We start from the raw sequence: 21,118 nt of genomic DNA on the forward strand, positions 1-21,118 counted from the left end.
GTGGCTGATGGCACCATTCATTTAGATACAGAACAGCAGTGCAGAGAGCAGTTGAGAACTATTTTAAATGTTGGATCTGATGTGCTTGAGGAATCCCCCACAGGCAGTTGCAGATAAGGACTGGGAGCTCAAGAGTAAGGGCTGTGGGCTTCCCTGGTGGCACAGTGGTTGAGAATCTGCCTGCCAATGCAGGGGACATGGGTTCGAGCCCTGGTCTGGGAAGATCCCACATGCCGCGGAGCAACTGGGCCCATGAGCCACAATTACTGAGCCTAAGCATCTGGAGCCTGTGCTCCGCAACAAGAGAGGTCGCGATAGTGAGAGGCCCGTGCACCGCGATGAGGAGTGGCCCCCACTTGCCACAACTAGAGAAAGCCCTCACACAGAAACGAAGACCCAACACAGCCATAAATAAATAAATAAATAAATTAAAAAAAAAAAAAAAAGAGAGTAAGGGCTGAGCTCCAGATAGAAACTTGGAGTCATCAGTCCATGAAGGCAATTGAAACTCTACATATAAGAGAGTTGAACTGAAGCTTAGAAAAGAAAGACTAGGATTTTAATTGAACTAGAGGATGTGTAGGGAGAAGGGTGGATTTACAAGCTGAAGAAAAGAGCAAGTCAAAGAGAGCTATGGAGTTTGGAGTAAGTGGATGCTCTTAGTGATGTGCTGATAAATGTTTAACAACTGGCTCTTTAGGGAGGGGAAGGGAAGTCCTACTTTTTAATGTTTGCTGATTTCCATGGTGTGAATACTTCCATCAGCCAATTTTAAGCTATCAGTGTCATTGAGCATGGAGTTGGGAAGAGATGAGCACAGTCAGCTCTTGCCAACTCAGACAAGTGAACTCGAGTCCACAGCTGCATGTGGCCCTGATGGAAACAGAGGATTCTGTCAGGCGGTAGTGGAGGATCCATTTAAGAGATAAAGTGGGGCTTCCCTGGTGGCGTAGTGGTTGAGAATCCAGTGCAGGGGACACGGGTTCGAGCCCTGGTCCAGGAAGATCCCACATGCCGCGGAGCAGGTAATCCAGTGCACCACAACTACTGAGCCTGCGCTCTAGAGCCTGCAAGCCACAACTACTGAAGCCCACATGCCTAGAGCCCATGCTCTGCAACAAGAGAAGCCACAGCAATGAGAAGCCTGTGCACCACAACAAAGAATAGCCCCCGCTCTCCACAACTAGGGAAAGCCCGCGCACAGCAACGAAGACCCAACGCAGCCAAAAATAAATAAATAAATAAATTAATTAATTTTTAAAAAAAGAGAGATAAAGTGAACCACTGGTGTGGCCATAAAGACAGATAATAACAGGTGTTGACAAGCATGTGGAGAAATTGAAACCTTCATACATTGCTGGGGGGAATATTAAATGGTGCAACCACTGTGGAAGACAGTTCAGTAGTTCATCAAAAAGTTAGGCATAGAGTTACCTTTTGACCCAGCAACCCCACTGCGAAGTATATTCCCAAGAGACTGAAAACATATGTTCACACAAAAACTTGCATGTGAATATTCATAATAGCATTATTAATAATAGCCCCCAAATAGAAACAACCCAAATGTCCATCAACTGATGAATGGATAAATAAAATGTAGTACATCCATACAATGGAACATTAATGAGCCATAATATTAAGTACTGATACATCCTACAACATGATGAACCTTGAAAACAATACGCTAAGTAGAAGAAGCCAGATGGAAACGGCCACATATTGTAGGATTCCATTTATATGAAATGTCCAGAATAGGTAAATCCATAAAGACAGAAAGTAGATTTGTGGTATCCAGGGGCTGGGAAGATGGTGAGTGACTGCTAATGAGTAAGCGTTTGACAACTCTTAAACCCCATTTTGAAAAACAGTGTACTAGGAGATCGTGGTGTTGCAGCTGCTCATGTGTATTTGTTCCACTGGAGTTACAGAAGCCTTGTCTGTCGACTTGGTTCTCTAGGCTAGAAGTCTGTCCTCCAGGTTCAAGTTCTCCATCATAAACAGTTAACACATCCAAACACTAAGCTATCCTTGGAGAGTTTTGCATCAGCCAGGACCTAGATGGCCTGTTTCTTTCAGGCGTGATTAAAAGCCCAGGTGAAAACATTTAATGGAACATTTTGATCTCATTAAAAACCAAGAAAGGTACATCTTTGAAATACAATCTCATAAAGCCCTGCCTTGTAGACAGATGTGTGTACCAAACTCTCACCTATCAGAAAGGGATTAGAATTTATAAAGGGACATTTTGTTTCCTGGCTACAAAGCCATTTCAATCCTAGGGATATTTACAAGCAATATGAAAAGCCCTCTGCACCTGATGGACTGCCCGCTGTTACCTAGTGTCATAAATGTCAACGACCAGGCTTTCTCTTGGAGAGATTAGCTTTGGGGGAGTTGCTGGGGGAAAAAAGTGGAAAAAGGACAGATGTAGTTTCATATGTATGAGTAGACTAGGATCAGGGAAGAGGGTGAGTCAGCGCAGGTGGTAAACATCAGGGGAACTGAGGAGGATCGAACTGCTGCTGTCATCTTTGCCGTTAGGCCAGAAATGTCACCTGGCTCCTTTCTCCCTGTCCTATTGCCAGAAAGAGGAGAGAAGGACCTGGGTGACCCCTCCACGTGCCCTCTCTTCTTTAACCAGTAGCTGGCAGTAGCTGGCTTCTTCTTCTTTAACCAGTTTACAAAGAGCATTCCTGAACCTAATCTCCTAATTGTCTTGATAGTTTGATGTTAGGCAGTTTAGGGGGAAGGAATCTGTTAACCTTCCTAGCAGAGTGTTAGCACCCCTGTTCTATGGGGGAGGGAACTGAGGTATGTGGAGATTTAATAACGGGCCCATAATCATATAGTTTGGGGGTGTCAGGCCAAGATGAGAGTCTAGATCTTTTGGCTGTAATCTGGAGTGTCTGCACAGCTCCAGAGCTACTCTCAAGTCATGCCTTTTGCTCACCATTCAGTCACTCAACAAATACTTATTGTTTTATATTTATCATTTATTTTATTTTTAAATATTTTATTGAACTATGTTGATTTACAATGTTGTGTTTAGTTTCTGCTGTACAGCAAAGTGAGTATTTACACATATCTATATATTCTTTTTCATATTCTTTTCCATTATGGTTTATCACAGGATATTGAATATAGTTCCCTGTGCTATACGGTAGGACCTTGTTAGCAAATACTTATTGATAGCTATTGTGTGTCAGGCGCTCTTCTGGGCTCTTTGGCTGCATCAGTGAGCAAAAACAGAGATCCCTGTTCTTCTGGAGCTTACATCTGATCTGGAGTGAGGGCAGGGGCAGAAATAGATAATAAATATAATGAATAACTAAGTTATAAAGTGTGTTTGAAGGTGATACGTGCTATGGAAAAAAAAAAAGTCATTCAGGATTTGAGGATCAGTGGGACGGAGGGGAGTGGATTACAGCTGGTCAGGGCAGTAGGGATAATAGCAGGGGGGCTTGTGGGACTAAAGGGAAGATGCATGTAAAGTGCCCAGTCCAGAGCCTGGCACATGGGTGGTCATAAGCCCTCATTAGCGGCAGCTGTTATCACGGTACCAGTCCTGTCTCCTAAGAGCCCCCAACCAAGACTGTGCCCAAAATGGACAAGCAGCTTAGTTACAGACAGGTTAGACCTCAGGGTCAGGGGCCTGTCTGGCCTAGAGCATGGTGCCACAAACTGCCCCAGCTGGGTGTAGAGACCCCGTATCTGCTTTGTGTGTTGTGTCCATGGCCAAACCAGCAGGGCAGGTCCTGCTGGGGACACCAAGCACCATCTCTGCTGTATTTGATCAGAATGGAATCTGGAATTCCAGAGTAGAATAGAAAACGTGAAAGAAGGGGCAATGTAAGACCAAGGCTCCCCCATACTCCTGAGAGCCCCAGGGCTCCTGACACCGTGTTGCTAGGCAACAGCACACAGATTGAGGACAGCTGGCAGGGGTCAGCCTGCTTGGGGTGTGTCAGCTGGTGCCTGCTCTGGGAGAGAGGGGGCATCGCTTGTAGGTAGAGGTAACAACTGACTATGTAGGGGGATTAAAGGAAGGCCAAAAAGGCATCCTTAACTCTGTGATTCTGCCTCATGCCTGCAATTTCACCTTTACAGATTTGCTCTTTCAAGTAAAGATTGGTGTTAAACTTTTTTTGAGTGCGGAACTTTTGATTCAAACAAAACCTAAACTGAGAAGAATAGCATGTTAAACAGATTTTTTTTTTTTTTTAGAAGGGAATTTATTTATTTATTTGTTTGTTTATTTATTTATTTATTTATTTATGGCTGTGTTGGGTCTTCGTTTCTGTGCGAGGGCTTTCTCCAGTTGCGGCGAGCGGGGGCCACTCTTCATCGCGGTGCGCGGGCCTCTCACGATCGTGGCCTCTCTTGTTGCGGAGCACAGGCTCCAGGCGCGCAGGCTCAGTAGCTGTGGCTCACGGGCCTAGTTGCTCCGCGGCATGTGGGATCTTCCCAGACCAGGGCTCGAACCCGTGTCCCCTGCACTGGCAGGCAGATTCTCAACCACTGCGCCACCAGGGAAGCCCTAAACAGATTTTTTAAAACAACCTTGCGCCATTAAAGTGGGGAATCCCCACTCCCCTTTGAAGGGTCTGGCTTTCTAAACCCCTAGACTCTGGAGCAGAATTTGAAAGTGCCTGGGTTAAAATATTTCAGCCCCCTGTTAAAAAGTGAACAGCCTGTTGTGGGATAAAAATATTAAGCCATTTAAAAATTACGAATGCATTATTATAGATTTCAATGATTTTCCTGTGTGTGAGGGGCTGGATAACAGACTCCTTAGAGGATCTGATGAAAACAGTGCCCAGAAAAATGCATATACCTAAAATTCTGTATCTGGTTGTATGGGGAAAGTGGTCCAGGGTCCTAGATTAAAGATCCCTGTCTTGTGTGAGATGTATTTATCTGACTTGCTTCCAAATGGGATAAATATTTAAGTCTTGAGGTATAGAAGAGTGAGTTTTGAAAGAGGGCGGAAGGAGAAAAAGATCTAGTGGGGAATCAGAATCTTGGAGGTAGAGCCCAGGAATCTGTATTTTTAATGTGATCTCCAGATGGTTGTGATGATCAGACAGATGTAGGCACCAGAGGTTGAGGGCTGGTATGTCTAGGCCTTTAGGGCCCAGGAGACACTGCTACTGAGTCAGCAGTCTTAAAAGGGTGGGAAGGAGGGAGGGAGAGAAGGGAGGAAAGAGGGAGTCTCTCCAGTCTGAGGGCTGGAGAACAATAGGAAAGGTCCTGAGAGGTCAAGGTCACTGTGTCTCTGAGCCTCAGTGGACCATCCACCCAAAACCTGAGTGAGGACACTCTAAAGCCCAAAGAACAAAGAACAGGAGTTTGGGAAACCATCCATCCCAGCTAGGGCTGGGCCACAGAGAAAGTCTCTTTGGGGCCCTGATGTTCAAATTCTGACATTTCACCGTGGTTTTCCATGTTCTGTGCTAAGTAGAGCTCACTCCTCCCTCCCAGTGAAGGGCTGGTCTCTCCTTGACAGTCAGGATTGTTTAATGAGATCTGCTCCCATCTAGGTCAGAGGCTTTCCAAGCAAAGTGGCATTTGCAGCTGAACCAACAAATACTTAACTGACCCCACTGTACCAGCTCAGGTGTTTGCCTGGTGCACCCGGCCCCCATACTGACATTCTCCCCAAAGGATCTGCCCTTCAGGGATGGTGAGAGGAGAAGGGGCTGAGCCTGCAGCTGGGGGAAGAGCAGGAGGGGGCCTCGTCCAGACCCCAAGGCCTCTAGTCAGAATCCGGGTTTACTTAAGAACCTGTTTCTTGACGCAGGTCCTGTCCCAGCCGAGACAAACCCAAGTTGTGTTGATCGCCTGCTTCCTTGGTGGCTGTGACTTTGTGCAGCACTGGCTGGGTGACTCTGAGACTCAGGATCTGAGACTCTGCTTGGCTCTGTCTGTTCTGTCTGTGGGAGGCAGTGGCCGAGGGGTTACCATTCTCCCCAGCAGTCTCTGGGCGGTGATTCTTTGTTTCACTGTCATTGTTTTACTCAAGTGTAGCCATTTATCCAAATTGAACAAGTTAAGATTTGTGCATTTCAATGTATATAAATTTTCCCTACAATTAAAAAAGACCTAGAAAAAATAACAACTTCGAGTGGGGAGGAGTGGATAGAAGTAAATGAGGACTGCGTAGAGGTAGATGAGAAAGAATGGCAGAAACTGGTAAGTATGGAGGCTAGGTGATGGGTACATAAGGGTCATCATATTCTGTCATTTTAAAATATATATTTGAGGGACTTCCCTGGTGGCACAGTGGTTAAGAATCTGCCTGCCAATGCAGGGGACACAGGTTCGAGTCCTGGTCCGGGAAGATCCCACGTGCCACGGAACAACTAAGCCCGTGCGTCACAACTACTGAGCCTGCATGCCACAACTACTGAAGCCCGCGCGCCTAGAGCCCGTGCTCCACAAGAGAAGCCACCGCAATGAGAAGACCGCACGCAACAACGAAGACCCAACACAGCCAAAAATAAATAAATAAGTTTATAAAAAAATAAAATAAAAATAAAAATATATTTGAAATTTATTGTAGTAAAAAGTGAAGAAATAAAAAAGACTTAGAAATGTCTGTTTTCTCTTAGAAATATCCCTCCCCGATCAAGAATCTTAAAGAAACTCATACTCTTTACCCTAGTAATCCCACTTCTGGGAATCTCTCCAAAGGAAATAATCAGAGATACACATAAAGCTTCATTGTAGTGCTATTTAAAATAAGGAAAAATTGGACAAAACTCAATGTCTGACAACAGGAAAATGGTTAGAGAAATTATGGTGCAACCTTAAAGACACAGGAGAGTGCTTGTGACCTAAAATGTACGAAAAAGTCAGAAGAAGAAACCACATACCATATGATCTTCATTTTGTTTTTTAAAATGCGTATGCATGTATAGAAAATGAATTTGAAAAGAAATACAATAAAACGTTACAACTAGTGATCTCTGCTTGGTAGGCTTAGGGCAGATTTTAATTTTCTTTTTAATTCTAGCCTGTATTTTCAGCTTTTCTACAATTAACATTTATTACTTTGATAATTATTTTAAAAACTGAGAAGTGCCATTTTGAAGGAAGGGGGGAAAAGGTGGAAAGAAGAACAGATTTCCACGCACACACCAACCATAACATAATGAGGTATTGGAACTGGAAGGACTCTTAGAAGCTAGAAATCGCCTAAATCCAACTTCCTCATTTTACAAATGAGAAGACCGAGGCCCGGAGTGTCGAATGCCCAACTAAGCCATTTGTTCTTAGTCTCTCTGACTGCTTGTTTTAGTAGCTCACTGAGCTCTCATGGCCCCAAGACCTTTGCAGCCTATGCCATACCCACAATGTTAACAACTGGAGGCCCTGTTTGGGAAGCAGCCCTTGGACTCTCCAGTCAGTCTGGGCCACCTGTTGCCAGTGTCCTTGGCCAGCTGGGCTGGAGAAATGCCCTGGCAGGAAGAAGGCCAGTGGACTCTAGACCTCACTGCCACCCAATCACCAGTGCTTGTCCCTCGGACAGTTGTAGCTGGCCATCTCTGTCTTCTCAGCTCTGCTGTGGCAGAGGTTACTTCTAGGCAGCTAGGCTATTTTTTGTCAGGTCTGGCTTGTCATGACTTTCAAACCATCATGAGTTGAAAAAGAAACAGTGTGGTTCAATGGTTCGTATCAAGCTGGAGTCAGAGACATGTTGCGGTCTTTGCCAGAGTCCCTAGACACTGTCTTCATCTGTTCGGACTGCTAAAACCGAATACGATAGACTGGGTGGCTTAAAAGGTGAACAGTTTATTTCTCACAGTTCTGGAAAGTTCACAGTTCTGGGAAGTCCAAGATCAAGGTGCTGGCAGATACAGTATCTGGTGAGAGCATTCTTGCTGGTTTGCAGACAGCCGTCTTCATGCTATATCCTTACCAGGCCTTAGAGAGAGGGCTAGCTCTGCTTCCCTTCTAAGGGCACTACTCCCTTCATGGGAGCTCCACCCTCATGACTAAATTATCTCCCAAAGGCTCCACCTGCAAATACCATCATTTTAATTTATTTATTTTATTATTTTTGTCTGCGTTGGGTCTTCGTCGCTGCGCGTGGGCGTTCTCTAGCGCGGGCTTCTCGTTGCGGTGGCCTCTCCTGCTGCGGAGCACGGGCCCTAGGCGTGCGGGCCTCAGTAGTTGGGGCGCATGGGCTTAGCCGCTCCACGGCATGCGGGATCCTCCTGGACCAGGGCTCTAACCCGTGTCCCCTGCATTGGCAGGCGGACTCCCAACCACTGCGCCACCAGGGAAGCCCAATACCATCATTTTAGTGCTTCAACATACGAATTTCGGGAGGGACACAAACACACAGTTCATAACAGACATCAAGATCCTTCTCTGGAGAAAGCGGGGCCAGCAGGAGTGTACTATGACAAATAATTGTAGAGAACGGTGGAATACCGGAAATGAGCACGTGCATAAGTGTTTATAGTCTGTCTCCTCCCCACTGCAGCCCTGCCCCACATTCCCCACCTCATACACATCTACGCTCCTTGAGAGCTGTGACTTTGTCTCAGACACCACTGCTTCACCAGAACCTAGCACACAATAGGCCCTCAGTAAACACTTGTTGAACATGGAATGAGTGAACATCATTTTCCTAGAACGTAGAAGACCTGACATGTTCCAAGTTAACAGTATTTCCAGAATTTAAACATTTTAATTCCAAAAGAGCAGAATGTTTGAAAAAAAAGTAGTTTTTAGCATTAATATTTATTTGCACAACTGCAATGCAATGCTTTCAAAGAGTTGTCAATGGCAAACACATAAGCATCAGGGAACCACCATGGGCATCTCCAGGGAGACTGTCATGATGTCCACTCCAGTCTGTTGTCTTCTACTCCTTCCTCCACTGCTCCCTCTTGAACTTGGCCATCCAATTGGCTGACATACATAATCTTATTTGGGGGATATTTCTTAAATTTAGACTATCAGATGATCCTGCTTCTACTCTCTGGGGGACTTGTTAGGATAAGTCAGAGATTGGGCATGTTCCTGTAGCATAACTTTTTTTAAAAATTGTGATAAAATACACATAACATAAAATGTACCATCCTAATCATTTTTAAGTGTACAGTTCGGGCATTAAGGACATTCACGTTGTTGTGCTAACGTCGCCACCATCCATCAACAGAGTTATTTTCATCTTGCAAAACTGAAACTCTGTACTCAGGGGCCCAGCCGCTGGCAACCACTGTTCTGCTTTCTCTTTTCCTGAACTTGACTACTCTGCGCACCTCATATACGCAGAATCAGACAGTATTTGTTCGTTTGTGACTGGCTTATTTCACCTGGCATAATTTTCAGCTTTATGAACTGCTGTGGATTTTGGTTGGGGAGGGGAACCAACGCCAGCCCTAGGTAGAGCTGAGAAGTAAGGAGGGGCTTATCCCCAGCTAGCCCACTTTCCTGCCTCATCCTTCCCTGAGTTCCCACTGACTTCAGGTCCCTACTCACGGCGAAGTGGCCTCACGCCCTCATCCCATCTCCTGCTTACCTGGAGAGAGCCTCTGGTTTCCTTTGTGTGGGCCGTGTGTCCATGCCTTGGCAGAGGACAGATGGCCACCTCATCTGACAATCCCGCCTAGATGGAATAGAATAAGGAGGGGAATGTATCCTCCAAAGAGGCTCTGCTGCATGGGAGGGAGCTGTGGATAGTGGGCAGGCAAGAACCACAGGCGTCCCTGACGGGGAGGTCCTCCAACCAGGTTTAAGTGCCTTTCAGCCTTCCCATTCCACACGGCGCCAGGCTTGACTACTTCCCTTTTGGGCCCTGTTCACAAGGTTTTGATGCCTTGGCTTTTGTTGCAAAGTTTTTAGCAGCTTGAGTGCCAGTGCCGGGCCCCAGACACACTTTCACTGAGTGTGACTGTAGCCCACACAGGCTGCCCTCAAACACCAGCAGCCTGGAACACAGGCTACGGACTCGGATTGCCTGGGTTCGGTCCTAGCTTGGCAATCTCCAGGCTATGTGGCCTTGAGAAGGTAACTTCACCTCTTGACGCCTCAGTTTTCCCATCAGTAAAATGGCAAAATAATAATACCTACTCCATTAAGATGTTTTGAAGATTGAAAAACCTACTGCACTAAGTGCTTGACCTGTATCATCTTATTTATGATCACAACCAACCTACTACCCGTGGGAAAAAGGCACCCCCTTTCTGGGCACACTTCCTAGCATGAAGAACTTGAGCTAGATTTCAACTTTACTCACACTCTGAGTTGGGCAGCCTTCTGGAGAGCCTATATACACTGTACACAGCAGCCTTGCCATGAGGCAGGTACTTGTGTGTCCCCATTTTCCAGATGAGGCAGCTGTGGCTGAGAGAAGTTGAGCCCCGTGTGGTGATGGGGTGTGGAATCCCTTCTAGCTCGCCTACTTACTTAGTGCACGTGCCAGAGAAGCTAAGCACCACCTGTGCCGTGGACCACATCCCTTTGGCACCAGCTCATCAACTTACACTTTGTGCATTTTCCACAGTAGATAGCGACCACATGCCTCTCTAGCACTTAATTTGTAGACCGGTGATACCAATCTCTAGTCTCTAATCTATTACTTTGACAATCATTTAAAAAACTAAGACATGTTATTTGAAAGAAGGGGGAAAGGTGGAAAGAAGCACACATTTGCATCCAGGCACCATCCTGGCTTGGTGATTATTTTTTCATTTCAGCAGTCCACTCATTACCCAGACAGAAAGGACACCAAACATTGTGGGTCTGAGTGAATTGTTCTTCTGGAGCTGAAAGATCAGCGTTACCAATATTTGGCAAAGCAGATTCCAGCTTTGGGGGTTTTCCCTCTAATTTCTTGTGCTCCCTGGGAGCATTACATGTGGCTGGGTGATTTAGGGGAGGGCAGATTAACTAAGTTGCCCACCCCTCGTTTTCAAACCCTTCCCTTCTTTCCCCGATGAACAGGCAGCAGCCACTGCTTCCTGTGCCCCATTTAAAATTGTGATTTGTGTCATATCTTTGTGAATGGGGAGAACAAGGAATTGTATGCTGGACATATGAATTAAATCTATTCGTGTGTCTCCTTTGTGAATCTGTATATTATGCAGACCGTATGCTCTCAAAGACAGATCACTGGTTAAACTGAGGTACTGTGGGGGAATTGATTTGTTCACAGAACTCTGAATATAATTGAGGAGCGCTGCCAGTTATGTCTCTGATTTAACTGTCTGCCTAAGCCTATGTCTTGGATGGTGAGATCGCAAAGTATAGTTCAGATTTGAAACAGCTGCAGCACAGCCAGTCACATTGGGTAGTGTAAATATCCCCAAGTGACATGACGTAAAGTAGCACATATTGAAAGGGAAACTTTCTAAGGTTCGGAACCACCATTTTCCTGGTAAACCTCCCACCAGAGCGGGACCCAGGGGACACCAAATGAAAGACGATGCAAAGAGAAGCAGGCTTGGCCCATGTGTCTCCAAGAGGCCAAATGCAGTCAGAGTGACTGAAATGATCTGCTCGAAAAGATTAGATGTTTTAACACCAATTCTCAGGCCTCAGAAGCAAGCCTGGCTGCTGGCAGACAACCAACACTGCCTTGCTTAATTTTTAGATTTGGCTGTTAAATTTCGCTCAGTGTGAGTTTGTGTTTGATGGGACTTATGAGGGTGGAAGATTCCTGGTAGCAAAGCCTGAGTTCTAGCTCAGTGACTTACCAGCTGTGTGACCTTGGACAAGCCATTTCACCCCATGGAGAGTGTTTACTCATCTGTGCAATGGAGGAAACACCCCCTGCTCTGCTTGCCTTCTGGGGAGTTTAAGGATCAAATAAGATGGTGTTTGGGAATGTAAAAGCACTGTGCAAATGACAGGCATAATTACGTTCGAGGGCAGAACATTGAATCCGTTCTGCCTGATTCACTCAATTCTCCATTTAATTTACATACTGTGGATTTTGCCCCTCTTTCTTGCAGCAAAACCCTTTGGAGAGTATCATTTTTAGACCTGAATTGATATATGTGTAGTTGCCTTATTTATCCTCAGAGTCCTCTGGGATGAAGAAAAGAATGGAATTAAGAGGAAAAGTAGATCCAGAGTGATGGTAGCTCAAGGGCACAAAGAATTCCCACCCAGATGTTCTTTCTTTGCTAGATGACACTGACATCTAATCTAAAGCTAAAGCTTCTCATCAAAAGTTAGGCTCACAATTCCCCCAACTCCTCCTCCTCCTCCGCATCTGCTGACTCTGGATGAAAGTGCCCAGTTTCTGCGTCGCTGTCCTGAGCCACACTGGACACAACATCTAGTACCTCTAAGTGCTGGGCAGACAATATATATTTGGTAAATATTTATAATAGAAGACAATAAAAATAGAGCTCTAAAATTGTTCTCTCATCACCCTAAGTTTCTGAAACTACAAATCAAGAAACAACATGTTTACTGTGTTTCCACAAGTCTGAAATAACACTGCTTCTAAGATCAAAAGAAAGCCTATGCTTAGTAGATGGGCCTGGAGTGAATAGCATAAGGTACAGGGAACCCCTAGTGTGTCTAAGGTTCCATGGAAGCCACGAGAACCCAAGCTAGCACAGGAGAAATTGAACTGTTTTTTAGGTACCAAAAAGAAAGGAAAAACTCCATCGGTTAAAACATGACACGATGCTTCCTTAATTGTGTCAGTTATAAGCCACAACTTGACTTCACAGGTGTTAAAATGTGAAAGAAATGTGCATCTTAGAAGAGATGAAAGGCAGTTTATTTACCCCCTCCAAAAAGTAAAGATTTCTTTTTTTGGTTCTGATACATTCTTAGGTTAGCCAACTTCAAACTGTCTCAGTTTTAGCCCCAGCTCCTTGCATTTATATATTATGCAATCATCCTTTCATATGGGTAGAAGGTGGACATTAATTCTATTTTTCTTATGGATACAGTAATACAAAGTACTTTAGGGCTTGAATATAGTTTTTGGTAAGTGAGGATTGTAAAATGCTTATCAGAGCCAAAATCACATTAATTCTATGGACTGTTGTTTATTATGAGATTTAAAAGAGTAAGAAGTGTTGAAGAGTATTTGGCACGTTTATTGTGCTTTCTTTTTCCCAAGTAGTGCTTTCGATGATTTTTGTTGTGGCTCTTGCTGTTTTATTTAATGCTTGATTTGGCAGTTTTGTTGTTGTTATTCAGTTTATTCTTAGTTCAGGTAAAGCAACTGAACTGTGAGTTTTCATTGCACAGAGAAATTAGGCGTGAATAGGCTCATGTGATGAGAACCCATCACCTGCCTGGGCTAAATGTGACATTTTCATAAAATTCGAGGTGGGAATTCATAGTTTTTCTGGGCAGGAGACAGCGTGAAGAATGCAAGGAAATCAGGGAAATAGAAATACAGCTTTTGTGACAATCCTTTGTAAATTTTTCATGGACCAGTCCCTGCTCATAAATTCTGCAGTTTGGGACAAGAAAAATTCCACCTGTTTGTAGCCTGTTCTTTAGTTACCTTCTCACATTCCTCTGGCCTATCAGGACATTTATACACAACCGCAAAGAGAGTCATTTAAAAAAGAAAAAAAAAAAAGGGTTTCTAGGGACTAGACCATGGCCGGTGGAGAGGAATGATCCAATAACCGTAGCTCCTGTACGTGCTTGATAACAATCATTTGGTTCCATGATGCCTTGTTCTCTGCCGGGGTCCCAGGGCCCGTTACTGTGATGATGAGTGTCAGTAGCCCTCGTACTGGGCAGGAAGTGGGTAGGAAGCTGTTAATGTTTGACCACTACTAATGCACATTGTGCCCACTCTTCTCTCATCTGCAGTCTGAGTACCACTACGAGTACACTGCGTGTGACAGCACGGGTTCCAGGTGGAGGGTCGCCGTGCCGCATACCCCGGGCCTGTGCACCAGCCTCCCTGACCCCGTCAAGGGCACCGAGTGCTGTAAGCAGCCCTGCCTCTCAGCTTTGGCCTCTGCCCCATGCCTCCTGCCATCCAAGTTAGGCCCTTCCTGACAGTGCGGCTGCCTTGAGGAATCAGATCTCACCCCGCCCCCCTCCCACGCCGTCAGTCCTCATCCCCAAACCTCTTGAGATTTGGTGCAGAAGTGTTATTTCGTGGATGCAAACTGGGTATCTCAATTTACTTTTGTTTTATTTTCAGATTTAAATCCCATCAGGGTATAAAGTAAAAATAATTCCGGCTGTGTGCCACTTAGATTATTTTCTCTGTTTACATACATTTTCTTTTTTTGGCTGTGCATTTCTCTCCAACCTACACTCACCAGCCATAGTCACTCATTTAGGAAAGATTGTGATTTGCAGTCATTCTTGAAAAAGAAGCCAGAGAAGATAACTTTCTGCAGAGACAGACCTTTATAATGCACTGGGCATTACTTCAGGGAACAAGAATCTTCCCTGACTGTGGAGCTGACCGTGCAGCCGGAAAGGCAGTGACTTCCCTGCAGCTCCCACCCCACCTCTGGGACTCTGCAGCTACAACTTTTCTACCACTGGCAGCTATTTCCCCTGAGCTGTTCTTTTTAGAAATGCATAAGGGGGCAGTGGATAACAATAAAAATCAGGAACTAGAATCAAAGAATACTTGAAAATTTGGAAAGGAGATTGAGGGCATTTAAAATCTAAAATAAGCTTAACCTGGTGCCTGGTTCAGCAGGTGAGCAAATAAATACTTGTTAAATCCATGAATGGACATTGCTAAGATCTGAGTAGAACTGAGGTGTGACTAATGGAAACAAATGAGCCATCTTCAGTAAACTTGGCCAGCGTTCTTGAGCACTATGTGCACCTGCTATGTGAACCACAAAGATAAATAAGGCACAGTCTCCGCCTTCAGAAGCGTACAGTCTGGTGGAAGGAGCAGACACCCGTTCATCCATTCATTTTTTTCAGCAGACTTTATGTAGCCCCTGCTATGTCTGCGCCAGTCGCTGAGCCACCGTCCCTAGAGGAGCTCAGAGCCTAGTGGGAGGCACACATCAATATGATGTGTTGTATGAGGTGAAAAGAATGGGAGTTATGGATGCTTAGGGATCAGGAACCGCTGGGAGAACCACTCGAGCAAAAGCTTGGAGGTGGGAGAACATCAGACACATTCAGAGAAGAGCATGTGGGCTGGGGTGGAGGCAACACAGGGAGGGGATGGATGGGAGTAGGGTGGAGAAAGGTTTGTAGTGGGAGATCAAGCCGGAAAGTTAGGTTGGGGGAAAATTGGGGAAGAATTTGAATGCCAGGCTGACAGCTTAATTCTATAACCAAAAGTGGGGATGGTGCCTGATTATTTTTTAAATAACAGAAATAATAGTACCTATGAGTGTTTTAGAAAGATACTTCTGACCACCGAATGAGCAAAAACAAGAAACAGGGAACTAGTTAGGAGGACATTGCGATGGTTGAGCTAACAGGTCACGAGAATCCCAACTAGTACGGTGGCAGTGGGACCAGAAAGGAGAAGACAGAGGCCAAAAACTCAAGGGGGAAGTTCAAGGCTGAAGGGCTAGGTGCCATTCAGAGGGGTCAGCACGAGAGAACATGCTCTTCACTGGAGAGCTCTCAGAATGGCTGAGGCTACCCCTTAGACCCCTTAGGAAACGAGACTGACAGGGACAAACCCAAAGTCCTGCAACAAGGCCCTAAATCTTTTTTTTTTTAAATATCAGCTTGGGAATTCCCTGACAGTCCAGTGGTTAGGACTCGGCATTTTCACCGTCGTGGCCCAGGTTCAATCCCCCGTCAGGGAATTAAGATCCTTTAAGCCATGTGGTGTGGTTTGGCCAATAAATAAATAAATAAACAGATAGATAGAGTAAATAGAATAAAATAACAGCTTTATTGAGATATAATTTACATCAGAAGATTCACCCCTGTAGGTTATAAAGTTCAGTGGCTTTAGAATATTCACACAGTTGCATAACTATCACCACTATCTAATCGCGGAACATTTTCATCACCCCAAAAAGAAACATATCCATTAGCAATCTCTCCCCACGCCCCCTCCCCCAAGTCCCTGGTGCCACAAATCTCCCTTCTGTCTCTATGGATTTGCCTATTCTGGACATTCCATGGAAGTGGAATCATACAAGATGCGCCCTGGCTCCAAATCTTAGTGGGGGAAGCTCCCAGGTCTCCATCCTCCGGTCCTCCCCCTAGGATGCACACAACCCACCCACTTCTCCTGCGTGGCAGCAGCCTCACCACCCACCCTTGTCCCCGCTCTGTGTTCCAGCCTTCTCTTGCAAAGCCGGGGAGTTTCTGGACATGAAGGACCAGGCGTGTAAGCCGTGTGCTGAGGGCCGCTACTCCCTGGGCACAGGCATCCGCTTCGACGAGTGGGATGAGCTGCCCCATGGCTTTGCCAGCCTCTCAACCAACATGGAGATCGAGGACAGCACCACAGATTCCACTGAGAACTGCACTTTGTGAGTCGCCCCTCTCCCCACACTCTGCACCCACCCCCTTAGCCCCACGCCCCTCTTACCTCCCTGCTCCCCGTACTGGGGAGGGGGCTGCAGGGAGCACTCCACAGCCTCCTCTCCTGCGCCTGGGGGTGAGGGCTAGAGCAGGGCCCCACTGGACTGCTGGACGTGACATCCACATCAGCCCAACCCTACTGACCTAAGCTTCCCAGCGACTGACAGGTATTTGTGACAGGTGAAAAACACGGGGAGATAGAGACAGGTGGATAAGCTCAACAAGGGTTAAATGGCCCAGTCCAGTTAAAACAAAATCCAACTGGATTCCACTATGGAATTTTGGATCAGCCAATAAACTTCGTCAACTTGATTGCAACACCATGTGCAAAGCCTTGGGTATCTTCCTGGCTTTGGTGCTAGCTTCTAAAACTGGTCTGAGTTTATGGGTTTGGGAGGATAAAGTAGGACCAGACCTTTGGTCAGTGATGGCTGAGATCTTCCAAACCCTTTGAGACCCTGATGACCGGAAAATTCTCCAGCTCAGAAGGAAATCTTTTCAGTAATTGAAAGGCTCAGCCCAGGGTGCTTACAGAACAGGTGAGCTATCCTTATCAAATCTCTGGATATTTAATTCCAGGGATGGGAGTATCCTATCCCTGGAATTAAATGATGTGCCTTCTATAGTTCAGGCACTATTCTGGATGCTTTACGTCTATTATTTTCTCTAATCCTCACAAGAACCCTTGTGACAGTGAAATAGATATTATTGTTCCCATTACACAGATGAGGAACTGGAAGCTCAGTGAGGTTCAGTGACTTGTCCTTCGTTACCTAGCTTACAACTGGGAGACTGGAATTCACACCCGGTCCAAGCTTTCCACTGCCCCATGCTGCTACCTTCAAATAACATTTAGTGCGTGCAAGGCAATATCCAGTCCTAGAGAGGAAAAGTAGGGGGATGCATAGATGTAAAAGACAATCGTCCTCTGCTCTCTGTTAAATATTGACAAAGAATACAGGAGAAAAGTACATGAAAGTTTCTCTTATACCCAAGCAATCAAAAGGATAAAAAAGGATTAATTGTATTACACCTGGATTTCTAAAGGTGGGAGCAATGTCTCCCATTCCTATACTTAAATCTCCTAGAAGCGCCATTGTCTGAGCCAGGCAGGAGGCTTCTAACAGTCCAATTTTAATGTTATTTTAGAGTTCAATATTATGAGTCAAAATCATTAGCATGACAACGTTGGCAGCAGAGATAAAGCTGGAGAGGATTCAAGCTGGAAGGAGAGGGAATGTGTGGGTTAAGACAAGCAACCCCCATTTTAGTCCTAACAGAGAATGTGACTGACCCTGGACAAGGCACAGGCCTGGCTCAGTGGGTCAGTCCCCACGCGCGTGAAAGCAGGGTTTCTCCCTGTCTGGGGAAGCAGTGAAAGTCCAGAAATCATTCTCTCTCAGCGAGGCCGGATGTGGGTCTGTTCAAAACGGCTTGTGTTTCCACAGCACAGACTGCTTCAGGGCCTGGATCTTAAGGCATCCCACGACATTCCCGGGAGGGGGAAAAAGGAGAAATGGAGAGGAAATGGCCACCTAGAGAGGGTTTGTGATTTCCCCACCGTGCCCCAGAAAGGCAATAGCAGCTGCTATCAGGTCACCAAGTGTCCGGCTTTCCTGCTCGACTGTGTATTTACCTGAATCCAAGCCCACTGCCCCCAAACTAACCCCGGCCAGTGGCGCCTCCCACCTGCTCTGCCTCTAGTGCCTCCCAGCTGGTCCCCGCTTCCAACCCCAGCTTCCTCCAGGCCACTGTCCACTCAGCAGCCAGACTGATCTTCTTAAACACAAGCCCAATCACAGTACTTTGCTGCTCAGAACTCTGGATTCTGTGGATTCCCACTGGAATAAAATCCAATACGTTGTCACAGCCTGCAGGGCCTCTGCCCCCTGCCCCTTCTTCCAGCCTCTCTCCAGTGCCTCTCCTCCTGCTTACAGAGCTCCAGCCACGCTGGCCACCATGCTCCCGCCCTCCTGGCACCTTTAACACGCTCTTCTGCAACTCTTCCCCCAGCTGACTCCTGCTTCACCCTCGGGTCTCTGCCTAAAAGTGACTGCCTCATAGAAGCCATCCCTGACCCCACAGGCCCCTGTTACACACACATACATCATCTTGTATTTCTCCTTATGGCACTTACCATAGTTATTACTATGTGATTAACTGTGTGATAAGTTTCTGTCTCCTCCACTAGAAATAGAATGCAAGCTCCAAGAGGGAGGGGGTCAGGGCTGTCTTGTGCTTTGCTGTGTCTCCAGTATCTAACACCTGGCACAAAGCAGACACAAAATAAATAATTGGAAACAAAACAGGCCAACTGAATGGAGTCTCCATGGCAGGATCCTGAGCCTTCAGGGAATCATCCTTGGTCACTGGGTAAATGTCCCAGGACTAAGGTGATGGAAACAGTCCTCAGATCCAAAACTGGGATAAGCAAAAGGGGATAAGAGTGAAAAGGGAGTCGTGGAAAGGATGCTGTACGTTCATGGAGGAGAAAGAACAGAAGACCAAATACTGTGAAGGTGAAACAAGGATGAGAGAAAGCATTAAAAAGGGTCTCAAACTTTGGAAGCTTCTAAGTTTTCCTGTACAGTTTCTTCTTTCTGACCTGAATTTATAAACAGTGCTACCCAGTGTGAGCTTGGCAGTGTGTCTGGGTGGCCACCATGTGAGAATTCCTCTTTGAAAACTTGCCTCCCTTTTCCCCAGGGCCATGGCAAAACAAAGCAGGTATAAGCAGATCACAGCTAAACGACTGAGGGCAGGTTCCTAATCTCTTCCATGCCTTGGTGTCCTCATTCTAAGAACCAGTGATAAAAATAGTACTCTTCTTAGAGGCTGTGGTAAGGATGAAATGAAATGATACTTGTAAAGATTTGGAGCGATGCCTGGCACTAGAAATCAATCAAGACATGTTGTTATTATTGAACGTGAAACGATCTCCACCAGGGACAGCTCTGACAAAAGTCAGAATTGTGATGCATTTTGCAAAGGTAATCCACTTACGGCATCCTTTTAATTATTCATCCACCTTCAGGAGTTATTTATAGCTGATGCTGTGAGCACATCAGCTTTAAGTGCTGTCTCTTTTAACAAGGAGAAATCAGTACTGTTAGGTTAGCTGGGTATCTTGGATGAGCTCAGCTTAGGTATTTTGGATACGCTTCCATTTGAGAATAACACTAACTGTTGAAGAGCTGGAAGTACCATGTTATTCTGACAAACACAGGGGGAAAACAGTGGACTAATCTGAAGTCCCCTGAACTGACCATTATTAATCACTGGAGACCTGGGCTGGTCTCAGGCACAGCAGTGAAATAGTGGGATTGTCTTTGATCACCCATTTCCCACATTCATCTGTTTAATGCCCTGAGGCCCTCTTATGTGCCAGGTCCAGGGCTTAGTGCTAGGGACACAGAAGTGAGCAAGTTAAGTTTGGTCTCTGCCCTCACAGCATCGACAAGACAGGCAGGAAGACAGGCAATTCAAGAAGAATTAAAGTATGACCAGAAGAGGAAACCAAATTGCAAATAAACTACGAAAAGATGCTCAACCTCACTGATAGTTAAGGAAATAAGATTTAAAGCCCACTGAGACACTCTGTCCTACCGTATCATATTGGCAACAATTTTAACGTCTGACCATTCCAGATGTGGGGAGGATGTGGAGCAAGAGGAACTGTCTTTCACTGCGGGTGGGTGCAGTTGACGACAGCCACTCTGGAGCACAACGTGGCCATAGCTGGTAAAGTTGGAGGTTCACATACCCTGTGACCCAGCAGTTCTACCCCCAGGCTTTCCACTCAAATATGCGTAGAGGGAGACGTGTGAGAATGTTCCTAACAAGAGTGTGCACAATAGCAAACAATTGGAAACAATCTAGATGTCTGTCAACAAGTAATGCATAAATAAATATGGGCAAACCATAGAAAGCAATCTTATATACTGGTAAAAGTGAAAGAAGAGCTTTTGTTCACGTGTGAATATGGATATGGATGAATCCCACAATCATTATACGTGTTGAGGGAAAAAAAGCAAGTTTCAGAATCCATGAGCACATAAGATATAAAAACATGCAAAATGGGGCTTCCCTGGTGGCGCAGTGGTTGAGAATCCGCCTGCCAATGCAGGGAACATGGGTTCGAGCCCTGGTCTGGGAAGATCCCACATGCCGCGGAGAAACTAGGCCCGTGAGCCACAATTGCTGAGCCTGCGCGTCTGGAGCCTGTGCTCCGCAGCGGGAGAGGCCGCGATAATGAGAGGCCCGCGCACCGCGATGAAGAGTGGCCCCACTTGCCGCAACTAGAGAGAAAGCCCTCACAGAGACGAAGACCCAACACAGCCATAAATTAATTAATTAATTAAATAAAATAAGTATTTAAAAAAAAATGTCCTTTAAAAAAAAAAACATGCAAAATGCTATCATACAGTATATTGTTTAGAAATACATACATAATTAGTGAAGGGCAGAGAACCACATGGGGACGTCAAGCACCAAATTCAGGAAAGTGGTTACTTGACAGTGGGGAAAGGTGTGTGTGATGCAGAGGGGGTTGAGATTAGCCAGGGGTACACCAAGACTTCTGCTGTGTTGCATTTCTTAAGCAGGGTGGCGGGTCTTAAATATTTCATAACATGTTTAAATG

General features: G+C 45.7%; 1 protein-coding gene across 3 annotated transcripts in view; it reads left to right on the top strand.

Moving 5' to 3' along the window:
• The window catches only part of ELAPOR1 (endosome-lysosome associated apoptosis and autophagy regulator 1), a 67,951-nt gene that overhangs the window by 21,790 nt on the left and 25,043 nt on the right, over positions 1 to 21,118 (top strand). For 2 of the 3 annotated variants that reach the window (XM_068538098.1, XM_068538100.1), the window contains exons 2-3: positions 13,810 to 13,930; positions 16,232 to 16,424. In XM_068538098.1, coding sequence (XP_068394199.1) covers positions 13,810 to 13,930; positions 16,232 to 16,424 — 314 coding nt within the window. The remainder of the gene's footprint in view (positions 1 to 13,809; positions 13,931 to 16,231; positions 16,425 to 21,118) is intronic. The other variant, XM_068538099.1, reaches the window with a different exon arrangement.

This window comes from Eschrichtius robustus, chromosome 3, assembly GCF_028021215.1.
Source record: "Eschrichtius robustus isolate mEscRob2 chromosome 3, mEscRob2.pri, whole genome shotgun sequence".
NCBI lineage: Eukaryota > Metazoa > Chordata > Mammalia > Artiodactyla > Eschrichtiidae > Eschrichtius > Eschrichtius robustus.